Source organism: Urtica dioica, chromosome 1, assembly GCF_054948205.1.
Source record: "Urtica dioica subsp. dioica isolate 48M chromosome 1, U.dioica_male_clone48M_v1_H2, whole genome shotgun sequence".
In the NCBI taxonomy this organism is placed as follows: Eukaryota; Viridiplantae; Streptophyta; class Magnoliopsida; order Rosales; family Urticaceae; genus Urtica; species Urtica dioica.
Genome location: NC_142756.1, coordinates 10525067 through 10539061, shown reverse-complemented (window position 1 = coordinate 10539061; position 13995 = coordinate 10525067). Strand labels below are relative to the sequence as shown.

Here is a 13995-nt window from a genome sequence, read left to right as displayed (position 1 = left end):
AATTTGCAAATTTTTTGAAGTTTATTGTATAAATTTTATTTCAAATGTTATATTTTATTTTTAAAAATTTTGTATGTTTTTTGAAATTTTGAGCTTCTTTTTTTTTTTTTCTTAACCTTGCAATTTTTCAGAATTTTTGAAATGATTCTGAAAGGAGTTGTCGATGTCAGGAAATAAAACGTCCAGAAATCATGTTATAGTTTTAGCAAATTTTTTAAGTTGATTTTTGAAATTTTAGCCCATTCATTATAGTTAGTTCGGGTATTGGCACCATCAACTTGTTTTATAGTCTCTGTTATCATTGCTTGTCAAAAGCTCCAAAAACTTCATAGAAAAATTCAAATTTTTTTAAAAGAAACTTCAAAAATTGCGTGCAAAACTTTGGAAAACATACCAAAACTTAAAAAATATAGTTGTAAAACTTTAAAAGCTGTATGCAAAACTTCGTAAATTTAATAATAACATAATTTCTTTTTTTCCCTAAATTCTAACTTTAATTTTTTTTAAACACAAAAATAAAAAAAATAAAAAAAAACATACATTGATTTCACATAGACGAAACTTTAAACTATAACTTTTCATGGAGATCTCCGTGGTGTAAAAACTTAAAACAATATTATTTATCAATCCCTATTATGAAAGGGTATTTTTACTTCCACATAGACGAAACTTTAGTTTTGCTTATACGAGCAAAACATACATTGATTTTCAAATATTGTTTTTTAACAACTCTGGTTTCTCATAATTTTCTAACCTTTGTTATATAGATCATGTTAGATCATGTACGAGTCACGACTATTTAAAGTACTAGTTTTTATGATTTATGCGTTGTGTCAATATACATATCTTAATATTTAGTGAAATACTATACTAGGTTTATTGATCATATACGATTATTTAAAATTTTATTTATTTCAAAGTTTACATCACATATCAACATTTTAATCGAAAATGGATGTATATAGTTTGAGTACATTTCTTAATAAAATCACCACGCCCAAGTGCATTGTTTAAACGAACAACTACTGTATACAATTCGAATTCATTGTTCAAAGTTTTTGATAGAATTCTTAAGTTATAAAAGAAATGCCGTACATCATGTTCGAAGTATAAAAATGTGTCAAATCAAGGTTTAAGTTAATGTGAATTTCACTATGCTTAGCCGGAAATGGTTTGGTAGATAACCGTGCGATTCCACGTATGAATTTTGCAAGTAAAAAAAAAATATATCAGCTCCATGTTTTACTTCTCCTGAAAACTATGAATTTATTGCGATTTTTGCACCAAAAAGTGCAGACAACCAAAATCTTACTGCCCAAATCTTCATGTCGCTACAAACTAACTATAACTTTCTTTGCTTTTTTTGGTCGTCATACGTTATAATCTTCCTCACCGCCGAATTTTCCTCATTTTTCGTGCATTTGAAATTTGTAAGGAATTTTAATGTTTAAACTTGATTTTGAGTTTATTTAGCTTATTTATAGGATAATCTTTGCTTTCTATTGTTATCGTAGAAAAAAATATTATATCCTAATTTATTAGGTATTTGTTTGATTTATATTGCTCTTTTTTTATTCTAGCTTTGCTTTGGTGTTTCTATAAATGACTGAGTTTAAATTTGTGTTTGAAGCTTCAATTTGACATATCTCTAATGTATGAGGATAAGATTAAGTAGAGATGTATAGTTTATTGGGGCAATTAGGCTAGTAGCTCAATAGCTCACCGTCCTTTTAAAAAGTAGCCAAAATTTCATTTTATTAAAAAAAAAATAGTCTATCAGGTAGACTATTTATTATTGCAGCTTGCTGGACTATTTTTTTTATAAAATAAAATTATGGATATAATTTTAAAATGAACTAGGGGAGTGATTAATTGCATTAATTTCTTGCTGTTTATTTGACCATATGTCCAAGCTTGATGTATTTATTTTATATTTTTACTATATGTACTAAAACTTTATTTATTTGTTATGATAATCCTTCGGTTAACTTTTTATTTTGCAGTTTAATCTTGCGATAATAGTTTACTTACTAGGAACAGTAAAACCGAACAAAAAAGTGTGGAAAATTAAAAACTATTTTTTGACCGAAAAATCATGTCGATGAAAATGCTGAGGAGAAAATATTGCACAACATGGTAAAAAAAAACACAATTTTTAATAAAGTAAAAACATTAAAAGACGAAAAAAAAGTTGCATAATAAGTTAAAAAAAAAAAGTTTTAAAAAATGTAAAAGCATTAAATGTGGGCTGTATAACAATTTTACCTGATTTTAATACAAACATTAATATTTTTTTAATATTGTCAAATGCGGGCTTTATAATAGTTTTACACGGTTTCAACGATTAGTGATATAGACAGTCATTTCAAATTAAATGCAATTTTATTAAATGTTGCCTAAATTACAATCTAAACATTTAAAGTTTCGAGCAGCTTACCTAGTGTGGTTCCTAACATAGCATAGTTGATAGTTTGCGGGTTCAATCATCACTCGCAGCAAAACTGCATTAAAAATAAAAATTAAAAATTAAAAAAAAAAAGCTACTTACCTAGTATAATTATTTTTCAATCATTATATTCGCTTATCACTAGCCGCGCTAAAAGCATACTCTTAGGGTGTAAATGTTAATCACATTCTCGAGAATTATAAGATTATATTGTTTGGTTTGAGTTAATGTTAAAAAAGATTCCCGAGAATGTGATTATTTAGGTAATGAGATTACCTTAAAATAAAGTAATCTTAATACCCTAAAAGAATTGTTAATTCAGATTATCACTTCATGAGAAACTTTGTTTTATACTTATATTTTCCTTTTTTTTCTTTTTTTTTTAACGTACATGTGTTTTTTTTTAAGTCGCAAATACACGTTATACTATACATATAAATATATTATTTATATAAGTTATGTACGTAGATATATACATATATATATATATGATATTATTAAAATATCTTATGTCAATATACGTAGATACTAACTATATTTATATTATATTATATTATATATATATATATATATATTATACGTTAAGTTTTATATGCCATATCTCAATAACACACTGAAATATAAAATTTAATATTAATACTATATAAGGCTACGATAAATAAGTTGTTATTTTAAACATAAAAAATAATTATGCATAGTAAAATTGTATGTTAGCTGCCGTGTTGTTTTTTAGCCTAAAATTTTATTTTTTTATTATTTCGTGTTGCACTTACTATGTGAAATAAGAACAAATTTCTATCGCCGTGAATCTTTTTAGTTAAAATACATTATGGTTAAAATTAAATAAGTTTTTTTCTTTCATAATTGTTAAAGATTTTTTTTCACATATTTGTATTTTTAGTTAAAAAAAATAATTTATATATTTAATATTCAATTTAATATTTTTAATTTTTTATTCATGCTAGTCTCTTTTATAAAAATAATAATAATAATAATAAATTATTATAAAGATATATTTATCTTGTTTTTTATTAAAAATTATGTTATCTTGTCAAATTAAATACAATAATATAATATTCACAAAAATTTATTTAAAAGATTAAACTTTACAACCAAAGGAATATTCCTGAGAATATGAATACTTTAATAAGATTCTAAAAAAATGTAATTACATTCCATTATCTCCAACCAAGCACATGATAAGTTTAACGAGCAGCAATATTGCCAAAGCGACATTCAGAGTACAATCCCTGATAATGATTTGTAGCCATAACTATAAAGAGATACTTACATTATAATACTGTATTATTACTTGTTACTTAAGACTCTTTAGCATTGCAATATAATCAGCGTATTATTCCCTTACCCCGTCAGTGATGCTGGGAAAATATAGATTTATTAAAAAATTTATTTGATCCTAAAAAACAATGACATTTCTAAACCAAAACAGTAATGAAAAAAAAAAACCTATTTTTTTATTTGTTGCTTCTGGCTGCTAACTGTTGCGCCTAATAAACGTTATAATTCTCGATTCTTTCCATCGAATAGTTATTTCCGCCGGCAACTCTCTCGTAATCCATAGTACCACAGCCGAGGGAGCCAAAGACCCTAAATTAAATTGGAGACAAAATAAATACAAAAAACCAAAGCTATTAGGATTTTTACCGTAAATTATTCCTGAAAACTATAATGAGTGTGATATTTGGGTCCCAAAACTGATTTAATGAGCAAAATGTTCATCTTGTAGCATTTAAGTCTTTTTTCTAAAAAAGAAAGCATTAAACTTTTTTAATAAAATCCAAACCTAAACAATTGCATATTTACAAAGATAAATAAGTTTATAAGTTCCAAAAGTTTTATGAAGACAAAATCTTACTCTAACAATCTAAAGTAGGTATAACTTTCACTGTGTTTCCATGCTTGATTATAATTCAATTAGTTATTTTTATATAATTACCAAGTTTCTTAGGCGAAAGATTTCATTTTATAAAAAAAAAACGAAAAAGTGACTAAAATGTTACAAAATCAATATTTCGAGGACACTATTTTGCTCACATAATTAGCTTGCGGACCAATTTATCAGCAGTTCATGAAATATTTAAGCTAAAAAGCCAAATTGTTATCCAAATTATTTGTCAGATAAGCTTGTAAATGCATGACCATTATGATCAACTACTCGACATCATTTCCTTTGCCTATCTGTGACTTGGAATGCAAGGAACAACACACACACAAAACACAATTACCTAATAGATAGCTCATGATCATAAATATGACTGGTTTCGCTCCATGTTTCTTTGGATGCCAATGATAGTGAAGCTGCAAACAATTATGGAGCAAGGTAAGGGAAGGATGATAAATAAATCCGAGATAGAGTTACACAGATATATCAGAAGCAATGTACAGGGAAAATCAGCCACGTACCGTAATATCGGTGAGTATAGCTACTAAAGAACTTGCTGTGAAGCAAACAAAAGAGCTAACAGCCAAACTAGAGACCTACACATAGCCTAGAATATTTAGGAAAATATTTCCCGTCAGAAAAAATAAAAATTGGAAGAGTCATAATAGCTATACCTTCCACATTTCCGATGAAGCTAGGTCGGAACGTATTTTCTTTAGCTTCAGATAAAGCAGGAGCCCTGAAAATTAGTGCAAACACAGACAAACGATAATTGTTTTGGGTAGCGATCGAGAAAATCGTTTTTGGGGAAAAATTCATTAATTTCTAAACAAGAATTGCTTTAATTTAATACTCGTGACAAGAAAAATGGAATAGTGCGGTGAAGGTGCTTGTTCTCACCATAGCATCCTAACGCTCCTCCTATAAAAAGACTTGCGATGGAAATAATGTCTTCATACACCTGCAAAGAGAGTGGATTTATACATTTTAACGGGAATACTAGGATTGCGTTTAAAAAATATGCACATATCCAATAACCAAACTCCAGGCTCGAAGTTTATACCCGAGCAACTGAGAAAGCATCTTCGGAGTTCTTTCGAGCACCAATCAAGATAATCACTCCGAATGATATCATCACGATAAACAAAAGTGCAACAACCTATACCGTGAAAAAAAAACAGTAATCACGCAGTTGGAAACATATAATTTTCTATTTGTAAAATTTTTATAATAAATTAGTGTCATACCACCATCGCAGACTTTTGACGTCTACGAAAATTAAGGCCTTGAAATGAGCAACAACCTCGATGGCGATTTGCATCTGGCGAGTTAAGTTCATTCATCGATTTTTCCAACAAGGCTTGTTGAGTACTATTTCCTTCATCGTCTTCCTCTTCATCCCTTGCTTGATGGCAAAGGTCGACCCTATAAAATCATTGCCCACGGTTGGGTTTGCACACCTTACAAATAAGACTTTCATCATTCCAAATGTATAACAGGAACAAAAATAATAATTATAATTATATGAAAAAAAAAAAAAAAAAAAAAAATCTCACCAAAATGAAAGGATGAGTAGAAACGCCGCGAGGAATAGGATTTTTGGGTACGCTGCAGAAACATAAATAATTGCAGTTAAGATTGAAAAAATAATTGACATGAGAATATATTCGAAGGAATAATGAAAGAGTTTTTTTTTTTCGTTCGTACCCATAAGCACAAAGCCACATAGGTGAGACCAGCAAAACCACTTCCTACAAGTTGCAAAATGAGCAGATACAAAATATATGAAGTACCCTGCCAATAATACACAACACTGATTTTCACCGAAATGCCACACGAAAATTCATTGCCAAGAGTTCTGAAATCAGATGGCGAGACAAAGCAGTTCAATTCTGTCCTAATTCTCAACGCGTCAAGTGGATTCTCAAAAACTTCGATTCATCATCAAATGTAAGTTCTCTAAGCTCACCTAAATTGGAAGAGCCAAGCAGGAAATGAAGTACCTGCATAGACGCACGAATCCATCGAAGATCACATAACATGAGAACAGTAAAAACACTTGAGAGTGAAAAAAAACAAGGTCAAACATTAATAACCCTATCATCAAGGCAGCCCTGTGAATTGGAATTTGTATTGCTCGCGGAAATTAAACCCAATCCGGGACTTACTTTCTGTCGCGTCCAAAACTTTTCTCGCACGTGAATTCGAATAAGCTAAAAAAAAAAAAAAAATCCTTCATAAGCGTACTGAACTAATGAAATCAAACGACATATGTTATTGGTCTTGGACAATTCAACATTGCTCTTCCATTAAAAAAATTAAAAAAAAAAAAAAAAAAAACACATTTAATATGTAATGTAGAATCGATTTGAGAACTGAACGGCACTGAAAACTAATTTGAATATTCCATCTGTCGAATTGAAAGAGTCATTGGTCCATAAAGAGATAAACAACAAAAAAAGACTCGATCTTTGGTGACAATTTGTTCGTTTCGACATTCACATCATGCTCATACTCAAATCAAAGACACTGACCTGAGAGAATGCTGCGACAGAGATAAGGCCGCTGAGGAAAGCGAGAACTGTGTTGAGAACAAGAAAGTCCGTCGGAAGACCAGTATTGAAGCGTGTCGTCGATTTCAACAGCGTCTTTATTATCGTCATCGTCCTTTTCTATTTTTTTTTTCTTTCTCTCTTCTCTTTTAATTATTCTTCGCTACCAAAGCGAGAATAGCGCTGTAGATTTTTTTTTTTTTTTTTTTATCGAAGTGAGGACCAGAGATTCAATCCAGATTCCAGAGTAGATTGGAACAACCTCTCTCTCTCTCTCCTCTCTGTATTTTGTCTATGCTCTCAAGCGGAAGCGGTACGGTTTGTTCTGTCCGTTTGTGAGTTGTGTGTGACTGAGTGAGTTTTGCTGTCGTTTCATCGTACGATTAAAGAACTCAAATTTAGCGAAATCACACTTTTTTTTAATTCACAAAATTAATTATCTAGTTTCGGTTTTATAACAAAACATATTTCTCCTGGTCAAGCCAGTGACGGAGCCAGTACAGGCCCAGCAGAGGGCTTAAGCCCCCCTCAAAAAAAATTTTGCACTTTTTGCTCATTTTTAAAAAAAATTACATTTATTTCCCTTGAAAATTTATACTTTTGGCCCAATTTTTATAAATTTTTTACAATCAAGCCCCCCCTGAATTTTTTTTTTCAAATTAGCCCCCCTGATGGGCTTTTCTGGCTCCGTCACTGGGTCAAGCAATGAAAAATTTAGAAAATATCAGACGAAGAAAATGTTAACAGGTATGTGAATACCGATGAAAAAATATTATAGAATATGAAAAAGAAAACATAATTTTATATGTTAACTGATCTAGAAAAAATATTATTTAAGGCATTAAAAAGCTCTCAATGAAAAATGACACATATATATTATATGTTTCAGTGAAATGTCGAGTTTAACTTTTAATTTAAAAAATATCAAGTTTATACCATCTGTTTAATTAAAATGACGGTATTATACCTCAACATAAATCATTGTTCCACAAATATTTTTTTATTAATTTTTCATTAATGATGACTATGATATTTATATGTGAATCTCATTTTACCATATTATTCATCCATACATTATAACCTTATATGTAATTTATCGTAAAAAATTAAAACAAGAACAACGATTTCTGTAATCTGAAATATCGTTGAGAATACAGATAAAACAAATGATAAAAATCGACATTCGAAAATAACCAAACTCACTTATTGGAGCATGAAATCCTATAATCAAAGTCACAATTTGAGAAGTATAAATTTTATTAGATTATTTTGATTTAGCTTGATTTCAAAATTGGGGCTTGGAGGTTTTTTTTTTGTACTTTTTATTTTAATAAATTACATATGAAATATATATGCGTTCGTTTTCCCTAAGATAAAATTTCTTATCTTTATGTATGATTATTGTAGGGGTAGAATTCGGCCCAAATGCAAATTAGATATTGGGGCGCCCAACCCAATATCGGAAAGGTCCATTCACATAAAAACGAATTAAATAATTAATTCTTGATATTTAATTATTGAGTTTATATAATTATTATCGGATCAACAAAATGTCAAATAAAATAATGAGATTATTTAGGCCCAGCTCAACTGATCCGACGAACTCAGTACGCTTCCGCAACAAGCCTTCGTGAAGTCGAAGTCAGCATGAGAGATGTGATTTCGCCTACAAACTCGGAGAGTTGGCGATTTCTCCCAAGCCCATTCAAACGAAGAGGCGACGTGGCAACGGACGAGGCAATGAAGGACGAAGGCGACAACACTTGTCTCCGAGAATCTCGCATCTAGCCCGAGTATAATCTTTCGAGAAGATTTTTGGGCACTTTTCTTGTTATCGCATCCTCCTTCCTTATTAAGTGTATTCTGAGTTCGCTGAGTCGCTACATAATCAGCTGAGCTCGACCAATTGTATTCCAGATCGACAATTTAATAAACAGCTTATTTTTTAGTTCATATGTTTAAGACAATTGCTTTTAATTGTCTTCTTGTTTCTTATACGACGTTTTTCTGATATCCACATAAATAAATCGAAACAAATACATATAGTTTTACACCAGGGTAGGCCTAATATATTATTTAGCCTTAAGTAAGAATGAAAAAATTTGGGACTTTTTAAAGTACATATAAAAATATTATAAAGAAATTAGGTCTTTGACATAATAATTCTCTTTCTAAAAAAATATGAGACCTCTTTTTCTTAAAATTTGGTGGGCCTTTTTTAAGAGTCGAGGAAAATGTTTAAGACTTTTTTCCACTAAAAATTTAATGTCCTAGAATATTGCCCAAGTGACTTAATGCTCGGACCGGCTTTGGATTACACTAGTATCTGAATTCTTAGAAGAAAAATCATAATTCCAGGTTATGCAATTTACTAACTTAATTTTCAAAATATGATATGTTATACAACATTCATATATGAACTTTTAATTAGTTTTTCATTAAAATTTGAAGCATAAATTTTTGTCGAAATTTTAATGATTTTCCATAGAAGTTTTACTTTATTCAGTGAAAAAAAAAAATTTAATTTTAATTTTATCCCCTACTCTCTCGATCTAAAACTATCTGATACATATGTTGCGTTGCAGTTTTTTAGAATGAACAGTGGTCCTTGTTGATGCAAGAATCGGTTCCTCAATAATCATGAACTATATATTATAAATAGTATATCGTTTTTATATTTGTATATTGTGGATCTCAGAATTCGTCGTAAATAGAATTGAAATAAGCTGAAAATAAACGAAACGTAGTAAATATTTTATTGCAAATTGATCGGATCGAGTACAGAAAGGTAGTTGAGCTCTTACAGTATGAAGACGAGCTCAACCAAGACTGAAAATAAAGAAAATGATTCAAGAGGTTCAAGAATGATCAAACGTGTGTGTGTGAAGTCCTATGCTTCTTCTATTTTAGCTGAGTCACTGCTGCTCCATCGTCAATCTGCTGGACATGTGGTCGCCCTGGAGGACTTCGTGGTGCAAATGCGGAGTGACTTGATTTAAAATGGCGAGGAATCAGGATGAAGACCGCTTCCTTTGGGCTGACTAATCAAACGGCCTTGACCTGGTCTTAGTGGAGAGGCTTGATAGATGCATAATCGGGCTCGACCTGATGAAGACAAAGTAGACGAGGTGGGCCCAATATTCACGCCAACTCTCATGGGCTCATCTTCACGGGCTAAGGCCCAAACAAAGGAAATAATGGGTTAGGTTGAATCCTACACCCACAGTCCTATATCGAGACTAGGTCTCACTCTACAACATTAGAAGCGCGTGGCTAACTCACACTTAAAAGCTAGCACTAAAATTGATTATTGTCAAAACACTTATAACAATCACATTGCATAGATCCAAGGTTTAAAATTCTGGAAAATTACGTGGAAATTGCGCTATTTTGAGAAGTTCGACACGTTTATGATCGTATCTGCGTTTTGCCATTTTGTGTCGCGGTTATTGCATCGAAATTGTGTGGAGATTTTTATGTCGTTGCGTCAATTAATGTCATTTGTCCCATGGTATAAAACACGGAAAATCGTGTCATTTTCGTCACAAAATCTGTCGCATTCTACGCCGCAATTTCGGTCGCGTCGTCCAAAAACCGAGAAAACTAGTGCAAATTCAACAATATTTCGGAAACTTGCGTTTATTTGTGTATATATGTTTCTTTCAGCCTATAAATTTCAAAAAAAATTTAAGATTTTTTCATTGGATGTTGTTTGTACTTGTTTCATGGTTAACATATAATTGTTTTAAATTTTTTTTGGAGAGGGTACAAATTTTAAATTGATGTAAATCGAAACTTAATTGTTAGGAAATTGTAGTTAATTTGTGTATTTGTAAACAAGAATTTGAAAACATGAAAAATGATAACTTGTTAGTGAATTTCATATTTGGGGTAGTTCATAAAATTATGATATTTTTAGTATTATGTGTGCAGTGACGGATCTAGATGGGGGCCAGGGTGGGCCAATTGCCCCCCTCAATTTTTGAAAATTATTTTTTAACCCCAAATTTTTATAGTTTTTATAATTTTACCCCTAAATTTTACTAATAATTATGTTTTTTACCCAAATTTGCAAGTTTTTTTTCAATAATGCCCCTCCTAAAAAATATTTCTCAAATTTGCCCCCCCTTGATTGAAATCCTGGCTCCTTCACTGTATGTGTGTACTTTTTTATGTGTGCTTAACTTTGACATTTTCAATTTATTATGTGTGTTTAATATATGTGTTTAATTTTAAAGTTTGAACGTATTATGGTTGTGTATTATATGTATGTTTGAAATTTAAACTTGCTTATGATGTTTAGAACTTCTTTTATATGTGTATGGAGCTTATTTTTTATATTTAAAATTATGCAACATTTATCTTCGTCGCAATTTTCGTGTTTTATACAATTTTCACCGATCACTGCAATTTTTGTCGTCACTATTTTTTTAAATTTCCACATTATTTCTGTTGCATTTTTCATCGGCTACTGCAATTTTTTATTTTTGAGACCATCGACACGAAATCGGCCATCGACATTACAATCGAAATCGGCCATCGACATTTCAATCCTTGCATAGCTCTCCACTCAGTTAATTTTAGGACTATAAATTTTACCAAAAACTCTTTGTTGAATCAATGAAGGTAGACCACAATTAAAAATAAATATTATAGTGATGAACAAGGACCAAGTGTGGGCTAGTTAAATTTTTATTTTAATTCAATCAACGTATGTTTTATTGTTTTTGGGAAAATATCTAGAGTATCCCTCGTATTTAATCGAAATGTGAGATTTATCCCCTCTATTTCTAGAAATATCAGATATATCCCTTCAGTTTAATATAAATGACATATACCTCCCCTAAAAAAATGTTATATTACAAACATCACAATTTTCGTTTATTTTTTACAAAAAAATAATTTGAACTCCTCAAAATACCCTTAATAGAATAAATATTTATTTACTATTTTATTAAAAAAAATCAAAATCTCTCTTTATAAAAAAAAAAATTGAACTTTTTATAAAGAAATTTTTTAATTTAATTTTTTTGTATATAGAATAGAAGATTAAAAATTATTTCATTAAGGGTATTTAGGGGATTTCAAATTATTTTTTTGTAAAAAATAAACGAAAAATGGTGATATTTGTAATATAACATTTTTATAGGGGATGTATATGTCATTTATATTAAACTGGAGAAATATGTCTTGATATTTCTAAAAATGGAGAGGATAAATCTCGCATTTCGATTAAACACAATGGATACTATTGATATTTTCCCTATTAACAAACCATTCAAGTTCTTTATCAATAAAACAACATTCTACCATTTCCAATTTTACTTTGTGTTTAAGTCCATACTACATATTTATTATATATTATTGATAATAATCGAATCTCACAAACAAGAATTTGAGGTCCAATTTCAACAAATTCAAATCTGACTTTCGAAGTTTGTGACTACTTGAGGAGTGCATTCTCTCGTCAACCAAGTCCAAATGTTTGATCAATAGAAAGAATCCCAAGATATAAAAGGATATTACGTGAATGGCTAAAAGGACAATGAAAATTGATGCATAATCTTGCACATACATATATGCGCTTCGTTAATGGATTACAGATCTAATTTTATACAAATGAAGGCAACAGGAATAATCTGCCAAATAAGAAATTAGCTCTCCTCTTTTTGCTTATTTATCTTTGTGAAGCTAGACTGAGAAATCAATCAGATAAACTATAGTAGAAGAATTTCAGATCGTAACACAAAACACCAGATTCGTTTTCATTTCATTGAATCGTAACAGAATTACAAGTCATAACATACAAAAGAACCTACTAACCACGTAATTACAACCCCAAATAAATCTCGCTTCCGAAAACAAAACGCAAACGAACCACATCAGAACAAACCCTAACCCCCAAAACCGTAGAGAGTCCTGCCCTGCCTCTTGAGAGCGTAGACGACGTCCATGGCCGTGACGGTCTTCCGGCGAGCGTGCTCCGTGTAAGTCACGGCGTCTCTGATGACGTTCTCGAGGAAGATCTTCAACACTCCGCGAGTCTCCTCGTAGATGAGACCGCTGATTCGCTTCACGCCGCCACGGCGAGCCAAACGCCTGATCGCCGGCTTCGTGATTCCCTGGATGTTGTCACGGAGGACCTTCCTGTGGCGCTTCGCTCCGCCCTTTCCCAAACCTTTGCCTCCCTTTCCGCGCCCAGACATCGTCGGAGAATTTGGATACTGGTTTTTGAGCTTTGATTTTGAACTTCGGAGAGAATGTGGATGAGGATTTGGAGCTGGTGGGGTGTTGTTTTTATACGTGCTTGAGTTTTGGGGTTAAGACCTTGCTGATCCGCGTGCCGCTAGTGAATCTGGTTTTGAGCCGTCGATGGATTTGATCTGATGGATGATATGCGTTATGAGAATTGAGGCGGATCGGTGACGTGGATACGCGGGCGGCTAATTTTCGTTTAAATATTGGAATTTCGATTTCGTCCGAAAAGGCGGGGGAGAACTTTTTTTGGGCCTCCGGCCCCAAGCCCACATCAATTGTTTTTCAACTTTCACAAGGAATGAGGTGGATTTCAATAGGGGACCTTCCAAAAATATACATTTGAATAAATAAACTTATTTTTTACAATTTTATGATGATTTTTCTTATTTAAATGACACTGTAAAAAAATTAAAATTACGATTAAATGACTATAATGAAAAATAAATTTAAAAAAATAGTAAACAAGAAAACAACTTATGAAAATGATAAATTCTCAAAATATGAGTGAGAAGGATATTTTTAAAATTTGAAAGGAAAAATTACATGAATAGTTTTTTAAAGTTTAATATTTCAAAAATAGTAGTTGTTGATGTTGGACTTAATCTTTCATTATTATTGTATTACCGGGTTCATGTGGCAAACTTAATCCAAGCCCATAGAGTAATCTCAAAGCCTGGATAAGTGGCCCACGACAAAATTGCTGAGCTAAGCCATACGAGTCTCAGCCAGGAACAAGTAGACAATAGGTGACCGAGCTCCCCTCGAGCCAACTTGCACCAACGCTTCCCGAGCTAAACCTGTATGAGTTTGGTTCGATCTAACGAGTAATCCTTCAA

The 13995-nt window shown here is 31.3% G+C and overlaps 2 protein-coding genes across 2 annotated transcripts; both read right to left on the bottom strand.

Moving 5' to 3' along the window:
- Positions 1–3609: 3609 nt before the first annotated feature.
- Positions 3610–7242, bottom strand: LOC149407144 (tobamovirus multiplication protein 1-like). Its single transcript, XM_089626068.1, has 12 exons — positions 6884–7242; positions 6518–6562; positions 6319–6352; positions 6057–6143; positions 5906–5957; positions 5597–5774; positions 5413–5508; positions 5250–5310; positions 5024–5088; positions 4871–4945; positions 4693–4765; positions 3610–4054 (listed from the first exon to the last, which is right to left on the bottom strand). Exons 1-12 carry the CDS (start codon positions 7010–7012, stop codon positions 3942–3944), a joined length of 1008 nt encoding a protein of 335 aa, XP_089482194.1. The 5' UTR covers positions 7013–7242; the 3' UTR covers positions 3610–3941.
- A 5400-nt stretch (positions 7243–12642) lies between these two features.
- On the bottom strand, positions 12643–13167 carry LOC149407143 (histone H4). Its single transcript, XM_089611434.1, has one exon. The coding sequence runs from the start codon at positions 13105–13107 to the stop codon at positions 12796–12798; it is 312 nt and encodes a 103-aa protein (XP_089467560.1). The 5' UTR covers positions 13108–13167; the 3' UTR covers positions 12643–12795.
- Between the last annotated feature and the right edge of the window lie 828 nt (positions 13168–13995).